The sequence below is a fragment of the Athene cunicularia genome (assembly GCF_003259725.1).
Source record: "Athene cunicularia isolate RWA chromosome 4 unlocalized genomic scaffold, athCun1 chr4_part1, whole genome shotgun sequence".
Classification (NCBI taxonomy): Eukaryota; Metazoa; Chordata; class Aves; order Strigiformes; family Strigidae; genus Athene; species Athene cunicularia.
In genome coordinates this window covers 28,900,654-28,913,591 of record NW_020799098.1, presented here as the reverse complement: position 1 = coordinate 28,913,591, position 12,938 = coordinate 28,900,654, and the positions used below count along the sequence as shown (strand labels likewise).

The 12,938-nt window shown below is 41.4% G+C and overlaps 2 protein-coding genes across 6 annotated transcripts in view; one reads left to right on the top strand and one right to left on the bottom strand.

Annotated features, from left to right (window-relative positions):
- The window catches only part of LNX1 (ligand of numb-protein X 1), an 83,757-nt gene extending 72,121 nt beyond the window's left edge, over positions 1 to 11,636 (top strand). For all 4 annotated transcript variants that reach the window (XM_026847336.1, XM_026847337.1, XM_026847338.1 and 1 more), the window contains 4 exons: positions 982 to 1,159; positions 3,035 to 3,260; positions 10,072 to 10,230; positions 10,946 to 11,636. In XM_026847336.1, the coding sequence (XP_026703137.1) occupies positions 982 to 1,159; positions 3,035 to 3,260; positions 10,072 to 10,230; positions 10,946 to 11,081 (699 nt within the window). In that variant the 3' untranslated portion in view covers positions 11,082 to 11,636. The remainder of the gene's footprint in view (positions 1 to 981; positions 1,160 to 3,034; positions 3,261 to 10,071; positions 10,231 to 10,945) is intronic.
- FIP1L1 (factor interacting with PAPOLA and CPSF1) overlaps positions 11,342 to 12,938 on the bottom strand; it is a 46,491-nt gene continuing 44,894 nt past the window's right edge. For both annotated transcript variants that reach the window (XM_026847340.1, XM_026847341.1), the window contains one exon: positions 11,342 to 12,827. In XM_026847340.1, coding sequence (XP_026703141.1) covers positions 12,680 to 12,827 — 148 coding nt within the window. In that variant the 3' untranslated portion in view covers positions 11,342 to 12,679. The remainder of the gene's footprint in view (positions 12,828 to 12,938) is intronic.

Sequence of the window (12,938 nt, the reverse complement as noted above, 5' to 3'; positions counted from 1 at the left end):
TATTCCTGCAAGAGGGGCTGAGATCTTCAGGAGCTGATGCCAGGAAATACGAAATATGTCAGCTTATGAAATACTTAAGGAAAGCATTTAAATCCAGATTTTATGGAGGATCCTTGTCTCTCAAACTCTTCTGTAAGAGCTGGATGCATCGTAAAAGTGACATTGGGTTCAGAGATTTTGTTGGAGTTTGTGTTGCCTCTCCATCCTGGGGCCACCTGTGAGTTTGTTTCACCCTCGCTCATACACTAGTTATTACATGACCAGTGGTCTGTATGTAACTTTTCCTGTTCAGGGGGAGGAATAAGGGGGTGACTGTTCTCAGACAGTAGAGGTGGCTGTGCCCAAAAGACCTTTTAAGCGCATGTACTAGGAAGAACACCTTGGAAGTTGCTGGTTCTTTATAAATGTCCTCTTTTCCTGAACAGAAATACGTATTTTTCAAGTGTATTCCCACCACTAACTTATACAGAAACACAGAAATATGGAAGAGCAATGAAGTATCTATCTTCTAATCTGTCCCCAAGAGTTTAATTCCTTTAACTCAGGTGGACCATTTCTCATTAACTGTACAGATGACATTCAGACTGCAAGCAGCAAGATGAGAACCGTGACTTGATAGTCAAAGATGTGAGGACCATTAGTGATGTTAATAACAAGAACATATATCTTTTTTATATCACATTCCTTATTTACATTTCAAAGACCTGCTTCTATTAGCTCAACACTAAAGCACTTCTAATTTTGGTGGGAGCAGTGCCTGACTTTAGCTATTAAAGCACAGATTATCTTGGCAGTAGCTCTGACTCTGCAGATGCCTAAGCCCTGGAGAGAGTCAGGCCTGCCATCTGGCCAGGCATGGCAGGCAGCTGTGAAGTGCTTTGGTATTCCCTCAACTATTATTCATTTCAGTAGAAAATGCCTAAGCTGTCAGGGAGGTCCCCATGCCCACTGTGTTTGTTGTTGCTGTTTTCTCCATTGCAGAGTGCTCTTCATGCCGTCACCTGTCATGAGAAGGTGGTGGCTGTCCGGAAAGATCACACAGAATCTCTGGGAATGACTGTAGCAGGCGGAGCATCTAACCGGGAATGGGATTTGCCTATCTATGTGATAAGTGTTGAACCTGGAGGAGTTATCAGCAGAGACAACAGGATAAAAACAGGTAAAAAGGGGGGATTTTGAAAGCCTGCTTTAGTTCAAAGGCTTCCTTTGAAAAACAGAGGGATAGTGAAAGAGCATCACAAACTGACAGCTTCAGCCGTCCCATATATTCTGGCATGTGTCAGATTAGAGGGTTTTAAGTCAGCTCCCAGAAAAGGCATAACATGCAGCAGAAACCATCTCTATGAAGTGGGATGCAGGCATGTTCTGGTAGGTATAAAATGTTTTTCACAGAAAAATGAACTTGCATCACCATCTCCTAACTACTGAAATCCTCATTGTGCAACCTTTATGGGTTTTTAATGTAAATTTTTGTGCTTGTTTGTCATATAGTTCATGACTTTTACAAAAATATAAAGGAGCAGAATTCCCATCATATATGAAGCAATGTTAGTGCCTTGTGGTTCAATATCATATTGTAAACACTGGCTCTTGATGTAAGAGAGTGATAAAACTAATTACTTCTCCCTCTCTGCATGAATAAGCCTTTAGAGTAAGATGAGGAGTCTATTTTATCAGTGAGTTTTGTGGGAATAGGTAGGCAGTAGAGGAATAGTGAAAATCTCAGTTTTTCAGGATGTTGCATTCCAAGAGTCAAGTACCTTGGTACCCTGCATCCAGCAACCACACAGCTCCCCCATGCTCCTCCTCAGCCTAGTCGCTGCCCAGAAGCTGGAGGGAAATCCTGAGTGCAAGGGAAGTGAAGGCACACAAAACTGGGGCAGAATAGCTGCATTCCAGCTGAGCCCGATGCGCCTTGGGTTGCAGCGCCTGGCACTGGCACGCGTGGGAACCTCCCCTTTGTGGGAGCTATGTCTGCTCATCAAAACCCATGTAAGAACATGACAACAGGAGCAAACCAGCAGGTTTCCCCTTTCCTCCTGCTGGGAAATGACTGCCTCTCAGTGGGGTACATTTTCCAAAAAATATTCATCGTGAGGCAGCATGGAAAATTCGGCCTAGTTAATTTGATAAAATTAGAAACAAATGAATACGTGATGTTACAACAGTGCCATAAGCCTCCATGGTTTAGAGCAGCCCTTAGGCTGTTTTCTGTCTCACTGGGACAGACCACAAGAAGAGGTTAACATTCATGTCTCACTGCCTGGACTGCCCAGCAAACACAGCCCCTGCCTGGAGGAGCACGCAGGTGAAGTGCAGAGGGCACACAGGGAAGCCCTGGCATTGGAGCATGCCGTGGAGTGTAGCGGAGCATTTGGCACTGTGGTCACTTGCATGATTTTAATGGTGTCTTTATTGTTCTCCCTGTAGTTATTGAGGTAATCTTTGCATTTTTCTCTGAAGCCACTGTGCCTACATTGTAAATAAGGCATACAGAAAGATGTTTTGGCTTGCAGCCATTCAAAGAGGCATTAACATTAAAATAATAATACATTATTCTGCAAAGGAAACTTTATGAGGAGCCAGCTGGAGCGGCAGTCCCCAGCTTAGGGAGAGCTGGGAGAAAACCACCTTGGGCTTTTAGGTTTCAAGCTCAGGGTGAGTACATTGTACTCTGTAAGTGGGCTTTGGAGACCTGGACTAGAATCAGGTGCCTGTACCAAAGCTTGGTACAGCAGGATCCCAGCTGTGCTGTTCAGCTCTGGATACAGGATGTAACGTGACAAGAAACCAGGACCAAAGCCTCCATCCAGCCTGGCAGTGCTCCTGTGTGTGGGGATCTGGCCCCTTCCGTCATGCCTGTGGCATGTTTACTAGCATATGCTTCACATCCATGTTAAATAATAGGATTAACAAACAGCCTCATCAGGCAACAATTTCTCGCCTGTAGCTTTGACTGGCTTGTTCATGGGGGTGGGGAGGGGATCCTGGAGACACTTACAGGGTCTTTTATCATCTGTTTTATTGGTCTCAGGTGACATCCTCCTGAATGTGAATGGGATTGACCTGACAGGGGTCAGCCGGAGCGAGGCTGTTTCCCTACTGAAAAACACCAACTCATCAGTGGTGCTCAAAGCCCTGGAGATGAGAGCATGTGAAGCCCAGGAGGAGCGGGGCCGCCTGCCACCCCACGAGGCCACACAGACCTCTGAGAGCAGCGAGTGGTCACCGACCTGGGTTATGTGGCTGGAGCTGCCACGGTAAGTCCTCAGATTGCATCCTCTCGCTGAAGGGGAGTGGGAGGAAAGATTTGTATTTTTTGGCAATTCTTTCTTTTGGCTTGATTCATTGCACTGACATCTTAATTAAATCCAGGCTCTGTCGCAGACTTGATTCTAAATACCTCCCTTTTGTAAATGGGTATGTGTACATGGAAAAATAGACACGCAGATCCCCATGCAAGGGAGGAAAGGATCCTGAATTGTTCCAGTCTTGAAAACATATCTGGCACGTAGGGGGTGAAAGGAAAAGCTTGCAGGGATGCAGGAGATTGCTGAACTGGGGTCTAGACTGGAGCACCCTGAACAAGGCAGAGCTGCCCCTCCTGCAGCTCTCAAGCTACACAGGCCTTCTCCTTAGCCAAATCCAGCTGAATTGTTTGACTTTGCCCAGATGTTGCAAAGTGCATGCAGTTGGCCGGTACCTCCAAATCACCTCTTTTAACCCCACCCCCGACTGAAACAAGTACATTTGTCATAGACAGGAAGCAGCTGTGTTGTCATAATAAAAGCCACATCACATGTCGTTCTCTCAAACACACTCAGTGTGCAGGGTGTATACCTGCAGCTTCAGTGGCATGTTGTAAAGTATTAAATAGAGATATGTTATGAATCTCTGAATACATGAAACTGGCATCACACAGTGGAAACTGGTATTCAATTTTAAGGAATGAAGAATTTAGCTTACAAGTTACTTTTGCCCATACTCCTAACCCTGGCAGCAGCTCAGAGCTCTATTTTATGGGAGAGTATGAAAAGATGGTCTGCAGAACAGGTGGGATTTTGCTCGAAGCACATTTTAAGGACTCCTCTTCATTTCCCAGTCTTGAAGAGCAAGTTAGATGCTTTCCCTCCTTCTGGCCTGAGCTGTTTTGAGCTCACTGACCTTGCAGCAAAGTCTGCTGGGAGGGCCTCGTGTGTCGAGGCTTGGTCTGAGGCTAAAAGACTGTGTGAATGTGCTTGAAGCACTGCAAGAGCAAAAATTAGGCTGTGTGTCTGCCACCCACAGATGAAAGTTCCTGCTGCAGTGGAGAGGACTATGTCCTTTGAAAGAAAAGCAGTAAGAAAAAAGCAGTAAATAGATGGTCCCTAACTTGCTACTCCAGACAACAGTGAACTCACCCAGTCTTAATGCAGACAGGCAGGACCAGGGAGGTCCTCATTCCTGCTTGCTTCTTCTGCACCCCTTAGCTTCACCAGTAGCATTGTGAAGGTGCTGGAGCATGGATTATGCTCCAAGCAGAGACAGCAAGCAGACTAGAGGTGTTACAGGTGCTGCAATCTGCAATGTTGAGTCTTGCCTTCAATCACCATGTGATGTCAGATGGACTGAAAAAATTGCACTCTGCCTACACCTGCTGTAACCCCACCTTTGTTGTGCTATATAAAAACCTGGCTGGTCATCATCTCCTACCCAAAGTTGCCTGAAGTCCCTACTTCCTCAGCAAGGTGACTGAGATGAAGGGCAGAGCTCCATGGTACTGAAGGCTTGCACTCAGTGTTCACATAAGCCAGTTCTACTTTGCAGTCTGGGGAGAAAAGGTGCTTTTCCCCTTTTAAAAGCTGTCTCTAAGCTCACTCTATTCTCCCTCCTCTGAAGTCTGTGTGTATGAAGCATTCCCACCCCTTTGGTCTCAAGAAAAATCAGCCCCAGTGTCAGCAAGGCTGAAGACAGGAGTTCGTTGTAACTCTATCTCAGTCTGCGATGCCATGCACAGAACACAGCACGGCCCTTCTCTGCCAAAGAAAAATAGGGGGATTGGTATGCTGAGTTAGTACACTGCTCTGAACATCAGACTAAGACAGGGACCAACACTGATTAGACGTGACAATAACAAAAGTGCACTGCATCCTTACTAGTAGCTGTTTCGTTGAGTAGGGATGCACGAGGATCAGATTTGGGTTTGCTCATTAGGTATTATCAGACCCTTCAGTCTTCCCTAGCATGAGTGCACTTATTCTTGTACTGATTCTCCAGGGCCCACATCAGACATCTGGAAGCCCTTCAACAAGTTCTCTCACTAGGATGTGTATAACATTAACTCATTTTGCTCCAGGCTGAGCATTTAACCTTTCCCTATCTGGCTTTCAGTTTGCTGTTGGCAAGAATCCCATCCCTCTAGATCTCGAGGTATTGCTAGCAGTCTCACAATGTTTTTGAGGCTGTTAGAGAAAATTACACTCTATCCAAATAGATGTCTGAAACACCCATCTTGTCAAAGGTGCCTGATGTGGAACTATGGGGCAAGATGGTGGAGATTCACTTACCATTTAAAACCATTTACCAGAGGGACTGCTCCAACATATGTGAATCTAAGAACATTTGGTACAGCTGATAGAAAATTAGAAATGTCAAAGTCATGATTATACAAGATCATGAAAGGTAGTTGGGAAGATGGACAGGGCACACCTACATAAGAAAAAACTGAATAGAAAAGGCAGTAAAACTGGTAGGCCAGGAATAGTCACCATTAAAAAAGGCAGCTGGATGCTGGATTCTTTAAATTCTGTCGAGAATGTGGCTCTAGACAAGCCATGGCAGTGCAGTGTGATCATCTGTTCACAGTAAACAAGGTGGGGAGTGCAGAAGCAGCCTGACATCATGACTTAAAGTGGGATGCTCAGGTAACTGAGGGGAGAGGAGAGTCTTTCCTTTTGTGTTCCAAAAATATTCAGTTTTGATGAAAATCCTGTGAAGGATGGTCCCATAAAATGTGCTGTGTTGAGCTAAACACTAGCAGATGTCTACATACCTCTGTCTATGACTGATGAAGTAGAAAACAGGCTAACATTAATATTAGTTACATGATTAAAAGTACCTTCCATCATTTTGGAGGCTGGTATACCTTAAATGCCTAAATCTCCATACTAGCACAGAACATGCCCCTTTCCCAGGGGCTGCATACATGTTATAGACATGGGCACAAACAAGAGACACAAATATTGAGAGTTAGACAATTATACCATTTTTCTGGATTGAGTCAGTAGCAGCAGAACCAGACAGGTTATCTGACTCCTTGCATCAAAGCCTTGGAAAATCCATCTTGCATAATCTAACATTTGTGGATCTTGCTTAGATTTCATCTCTTTGTGAGATCTTAAAATTGGCTTTGGTCACTTGTATATGACTTGATAATACATAAACAACTCCTCTGTTCTTTCTGTAGTACAATACAATATGTGGTGGTTATAAAATAGATGCACATGTGCATCTGACGTCTGTCAAAACTTGGCCTGCATACGAGCGGAGGGCCTGCGGGTTCAGCGTCAGGAGGAAACAGTGATGCAGGACCTCAAGCATTCCTTCTCGAAGGCTTTTTTCAGGGTAGCTAATTTAATTGTTGTTGAGGAAGACAGGTCTTCTTTATTGTTGGAGGGAAATGTTGTGAAGCATGCACAAAGGAAATAATGTGGAGCAGCTGGTGAAAAGTGTTTTCCCAGTCCTGTGGTGTTTCTTCTATTCTTGCTTGCTTTTCTGGTCTCCTTTCTTTGCTCTCCTCACATTTCCTTTCCCCAGCTAGCACTTAAAAATACTTTATAGATCATCCTGTCATAAGGTTTACAAACATTAGCACTTCGTATGAGTGCTTTTTTTCATCTGCAAAGTGAGATGAGAAAGACAGGAGGTGGCCAAAGTCATTCTGCAAACCAGGGGTAGAACTGGACGTAAAACATGGAATTAGGACAGAAACTCCCCAAAACTAACTGCATCCAGGTTGTAGGGCTCTGATGGGAGCAATTCTCAAATATTACTCTACTCCACTGCCACTTGTCTACTGTAACAGGGTGGGGGAGGAAGTCATGCTTTGATACCTGTTATTGCTGAAGTCCTCCTGAGGTTGGTCTGTTTTTCATTCCCAGACCATAAGGCTACTCAGGCTTTGTGAAAAGCAGGAGAGAATTGTGCATTTAACTCTTTGAAAACAGGCACTTTTAAACTCCTTGTGCAGTAGTATTTCTTATGACAGTACCCTGTGCCTAGACACCATTTATCCTCAAATATTGAATTAGGCAAGTTCACACATAAATTACTCCTTGTCTTCAGCTTTTGGAGTATTTACAGATAGAGGCAGAAGACTGCAAGCTGCTCTCTTCCAAGGAGGAAGATGATTCTGCTTGGACCAGTTGCAGTTTAGTGAGTTATGGCAGTTTAACTAGGTCAAAACACACACACTGGGACTTTGGTTACAGCAGAGAAGTCACTCAAACACTAAGCACCTTTTGGATGTATTTGCAAGTACTTGGTTTCATTTTCTCTCTATGGTGCTTTCTAGCTTGTCTTTATTACTCCACAGCTGTAAACAGACCCAAATGAACTCCCTTTGGGTTGCTTTTTGCTCAGGCAGAGCAAGCATCTCTGCTTAGGTACGAAAATGTTCAGAGCAAGCAGTACCCATGTTCGACACAGCTCAGCTTTGCCTCATGCTGCATCCCAGCACCTTTTTCACTTTTCTGACAGCAGTAATGCATAGCTGATGGATGGATGCTGCACTGCCATGTTTATCCCATAGGACAGAGATAAGGATACATCAATTTAAAGGTGTAAACACCACATAGCCACTGTCATGAGTCAGCTATGGCCGGTGTGATGGGTTGGATCTGGTCTGCACCAACCACACCCACAGCTCAACATCCCCAGCAGGATTAAGAGAACATAGGAAGAACAAGAGCAAGAAAACTCATGAGTCAAAGTAAAGACAGGGAAACCACTCACCCCTTACTGTTGCGGGCAAACCAGACTTGGCTTGGGGAATTTAATTTAAAACATTTAATTACCAATTTGAGTCTTGAGAACTAAAGATGACAAACATGTAAACACTTTGGGAAAACCCCTTTCTTCCCCTTTTCCTGTACTCACTCAGCTTCCCTCCAGCACCTCTCCTCCCACCTTCCTGGTCTCCACTGCCTTGTCAGAGCATGTTACACCCTGTCCCTTCTGTGAGGCAAAAGGCAGCGCAGAGAGTTGGAGTTGGGACAGAGAAGTTGCTCTCTGCCACTCCTTGCTTCCCATTAGAACTATCCTAATGCTGTGTCTGTTTTACTTAAATTTCATATATGCTTTGACTGCAAATAAGTATTTATGCTTTCTGGACTGATGGAGACCTTGTAAGCAATAACCTTTCAGACTGTATGTACAGAATGCGTGGAAGCCTTGTCTGTCTTCACTGCATTTTCTTCTTGTGTCTTCACCTGCTCAGCTATTTCTTTTCTATGGTGTTAGGATTTAGCTGATCACCTTTCAGTTTCAGCAGTGTCCTCCTTAAGGCAGTGAGCATAGCACCAGGCAGCAGAGACCCCTGCTCCCCAAAATCAACACTAGGTAATAGCACTAATGGCTGAATCCTGGCCTTGCTTGGTCATGACCTTGATAAGTACCATCAAACATAGAAGGTTTAAGTGATTTTGCACATTGAAGAAGTCCACAGATGGTGAAGTAATAATGCCTGGCTGTTGAGGAAAGGAACAAATGTCACCTGTTTCTTACATTAGCAGCCAGTGAATTCTTGTGCAAATACTATATACCTACCATCCTGGCAGCAGGTGAATATTTGTAGGTCCTGGGGGACTAATCTAGTATTATTATAAAATCCTGCTGTGAAACACAGCAAAAGCATTATTTAACAAATAAAATTTTAAAAAAGCTAGACATACTGGTCTTTAAGATAAAGTTATTTATCCTTCTACAGAAATGTCAGCTGTTTCTTATAAATCTAAACAGTCTCTGAATAGAGCTTGTAACAGTTGCTTGCTGTAGACCAGCCTAGAATTTCAGATTTGGAACAGCAAAAAACTTTCAGGCTCTTTAGTCATTCCTGGGTACACCACTAAAGATGAGTGGATTATATACCAAGGAAAGAAATGTCTTTTGCTCTGTACCTAATGACACTCATTTTTTCCTGCTTGGTTAAAAAAAAAAAAAAGAAACAAAGCAGACACTGAAATTAAGGTACTTGGAGCAATAGGCAAAGCCTAATCTAGCAATTCTTGCTTTCCCCTATTCCTTGTTTCAGCTAAGCTTTGACTCAGCGTAACTTACAGTATCATAAAATACATTCAAGACAAATGGATGGAGAAGCAGATTTCAGCTCTTTTACCATAAAATCTTGTGATAATCATGGTAGTGAGGACAAGCTATCTTGAAGCAGTCTCAGTATTCCAAAGCACTGGCTGACATGGATAGACTTCTCTCGTCTTCCGTGCTGTAATTTACCATGTTACTTGACAAGGAAAGCTCAGGATCCTTTCTTGTACCGATACTCTTCTCTGTCAGATCTCTGATTTTTTTGTAATTCTGGCTCCTTTCAATTGCCCCTGAAATTATTTAGCTTTAACATGCACCACAGTAAAAAATGCCTGATCGCTTTTGACACAGTTAATTGCATACAGGCTCTTCTCTAGAAGATAAACCAAGTCACTGGACTGTACAAGGTAGGTGAAATACAGTTTTTGGAATGATGGTTTACAAATATTAAATGCAGTCTCAGTTCAGTGTTTTTCTCCATCACTTTCAATTGCAACTAGATCATTTGTATAAATTCTTACCCTATGAAACAACTTATTTAATATTTTAACCCCAAGATTACCTAGTAATTTTACTTTCAGGATAACTGGTTGTGGAAAGCAACACTACAAAACCAGAAGGGAAATGTAGGTGTCTAATATATTAGAAATTTGGTGCTATTTTGCATCTTCAAAACATTCTACAGGTGTATGAAAAGGCAGATTCATCATTAATGATTTATCAGAATCTAAAGTTAACTGCAAGACATTTAATTAGACTGGTTTGTTTCAGGTATTTGTACAGCTGCAAAGAAATCGTATTACGAAGAAATACATCTGGAAGTCTTGGCTTCAGCATCGTAGGAGGTTACGAAGAACATACTGGGAACAAACCATTCTTTATCAAATCCATTGTTGGGGGAACACCAGCATATAATGATGGCAGAATTAGGTAATGATAACTGTGTAATGAAAGGTAGCATTTAAGTCAGTCTTTTATCTAGTTCATTTGTAGTTTGTTGGTTTGTTTGTTTGTTTTTTTTAAACAAGCTTTCATGAAGACAGGGTAGCAGGGGAAAAGGACTCATTGGTACAGAACTAACTGTCAGTTCTGGAAACAGGACATAAGTGTCCTGAACGTTGATTTTTCTTCATAGTAGAATGTTTTCAGATGTCTAGCAATCACTAGTATATGAGTAAGTATAAAGGTAAGTCAGTTTGATCTCTGGGGTAGTAGAAAGCAAACCAGCACAGAGCATTCCCACATCCCCAGCTCAAAAAAACCCCTAAGCAACCAACCATCTTCCCTTCAAACACCAATACAATTTAAGAAAGTAAATGCAGAATTATGGACCAAACTTAAATCAACCAAGTCTTAAAACACAGTTTGTTCAGGACATGGATCATTCCCATCTGAAAGAACTGTAACCTATTTTCTTTCATATATGTCTAATTGATTACAAAGTTATAAGGAAAAAAAAGCAAGGAAAGTATTTTCACCTACTTTATTCCCTTATTCATGAACAGTAGTTAGCCAAAGTAGTAATGGTAATACTCATTTCTACCCCTTCCTCCTAGCTTATGGATATGCTTTGGCATTTGCAAATGTTTAAGGTAAGAATTCACCTTGTTTAATTGTTCTCTCATATTTGTCTTTGTTTTTTCAGATGCGGTGACATCCTCCTCGCTGTCAATGGCAGGAACACATCAGGAATGATGCATGCCTGTTTGGCAAGGATGCTCAAAGAACTGAAAGGAAAAATTACTCTCACAATTGTGTCCTGGCCTGGCACATTTTTATAAAACAAGTCTTTATGGAGAGTATGACAAGTAATTTATCATGGAAAAAGAAAAGGAACATCAGTCTTTGCTTTTTGGGGTGTCAAGTATGTGTTTATAGAGAAAAGGTTTGTGAAATGTCAGTCAACCTGCATGTCAAGAAAAGTCAAGTTTAGGCAAAGCAGGGACACCTGTCAGAAAATCACTTCAGAGTGATTTAAGCTACAGACAGAAGTCTTTCCTTCCCTGTGTTCTTCAGTTGTTGGGTTTTTTTATATATTATATATATATATATTTAATGCAATATAATAATAATGAAATTTAAGGAGTGGTAGCTCCTGTTCTCCCACTTTATTTTGATTTACAAAAAAATCCTTGAATAACTGCTAGAAAAATTTCTTGCAATTTTTCTAGTTGCAAAAATGAGGTGAAGGTTTTTATCCAACACATTAATAGCACTTTGATTATGTGTACCTTTTCATGGTCAGCATGAAGCTGGTATTTTCAAGACTTTCAAGTACTGTTTGCTAGTCTGTAAAACTGTGAATTTCTAAAATAATTAAAAATAACTGTAACTGTGTACTTGTACAGATGTTATTTTCAACCAAAACCAAACAACATCATTTCCCTCATATGTTTTAATTAATACTATTAAATCTAAGATTTCTATATAGACTTATTGTTTTGTAAGGAAGGACACTGCACCCTGCTAATACCATCAAGTCTTCTAAATAGCACCCTGACAGGGCAGTACAATTTTTTTGTGACTACCATGCCAATCACATGATACTGTTCTGGATAAAGTAAATCTGAAACTGATTATAGTTTTATATTTTCTTAAAATAATCTTTACCTTTCTCTGTAAATTACCCATGTTCCAAAGTCTTATTTTTTCCTCACATGCTAGCAATGGGAAGAGTATACGTTTGTTAATCTTTATCATGTTAAGGACAGCTGTTCCCCTAGAACAAAGACTAAAATGAACTTTCTCTTGAGCCACTGAAAATCATCAGGGATGATTATCCAGCTTAATTCACCCACACAAACCAGACATAATTACTAAGTGTATGATCACAACACTCAGTATTCCATCAGACTAAGAACAATCACCACCTTCCCCAGTTTCCCTGATTTTTTTTGTTTCACCTTAGTACAAGGTTTTTGAACAGTCTACAATTCCCGCCTGTCCCTGTAGTAAAGGATGACCTTTTCAAATATGAATTCCAAAAGCTATTCTGAACCCACACTGTTCCAGATGTTGGTATATAATAAAGTGAATGCACACTTTTTTCTAAAGTCAGTAAAAGAATGACCTTCCCATGGCTTATGAATAAAGAAGACAATTCAATACTGAGACTTTAAGCCCTAGATATACTGTAAGAGCATAAGCCTCTAGCTGTAAGATGTTTTCTCACTGTTTCTTAAAAGACAAGTCAGTCCAGGAATCTTAACATGAAAAATTCGTTCTTTTATTTTCAAAAAAATCAAAGTAACCTTTGATTTCAAACTAACAGAACAAGATTAAGAGCAAATTATTTTAATACCCAGAAAAATAACAAGATTTATAGTAATCTATTTCTGGCACTAATATATATGCAAGTAGGCAAAAAAATCACACAAGCCTATTCCACAGGGGCAGCTTCAGTGTTTTCCTGTTCAGGAGCAGGTTCTCCACTGGCTTCTTTTCCTTCTTTGCTTCTTTTGGATTTTTTGTGTTTGTGCCTTCTGTGGCTGTCCCCTTCTTCACTGTCATGACGACGTCTGCTGTTACTAAATAAAGAGAGAAAATAAACCTCAAATAATTGCATGACACTTCAGGTTCCATTTAATTACAGAGTACCAAAAAAAAGACTTTGCATTTGTATTTGAAAACTGACACGT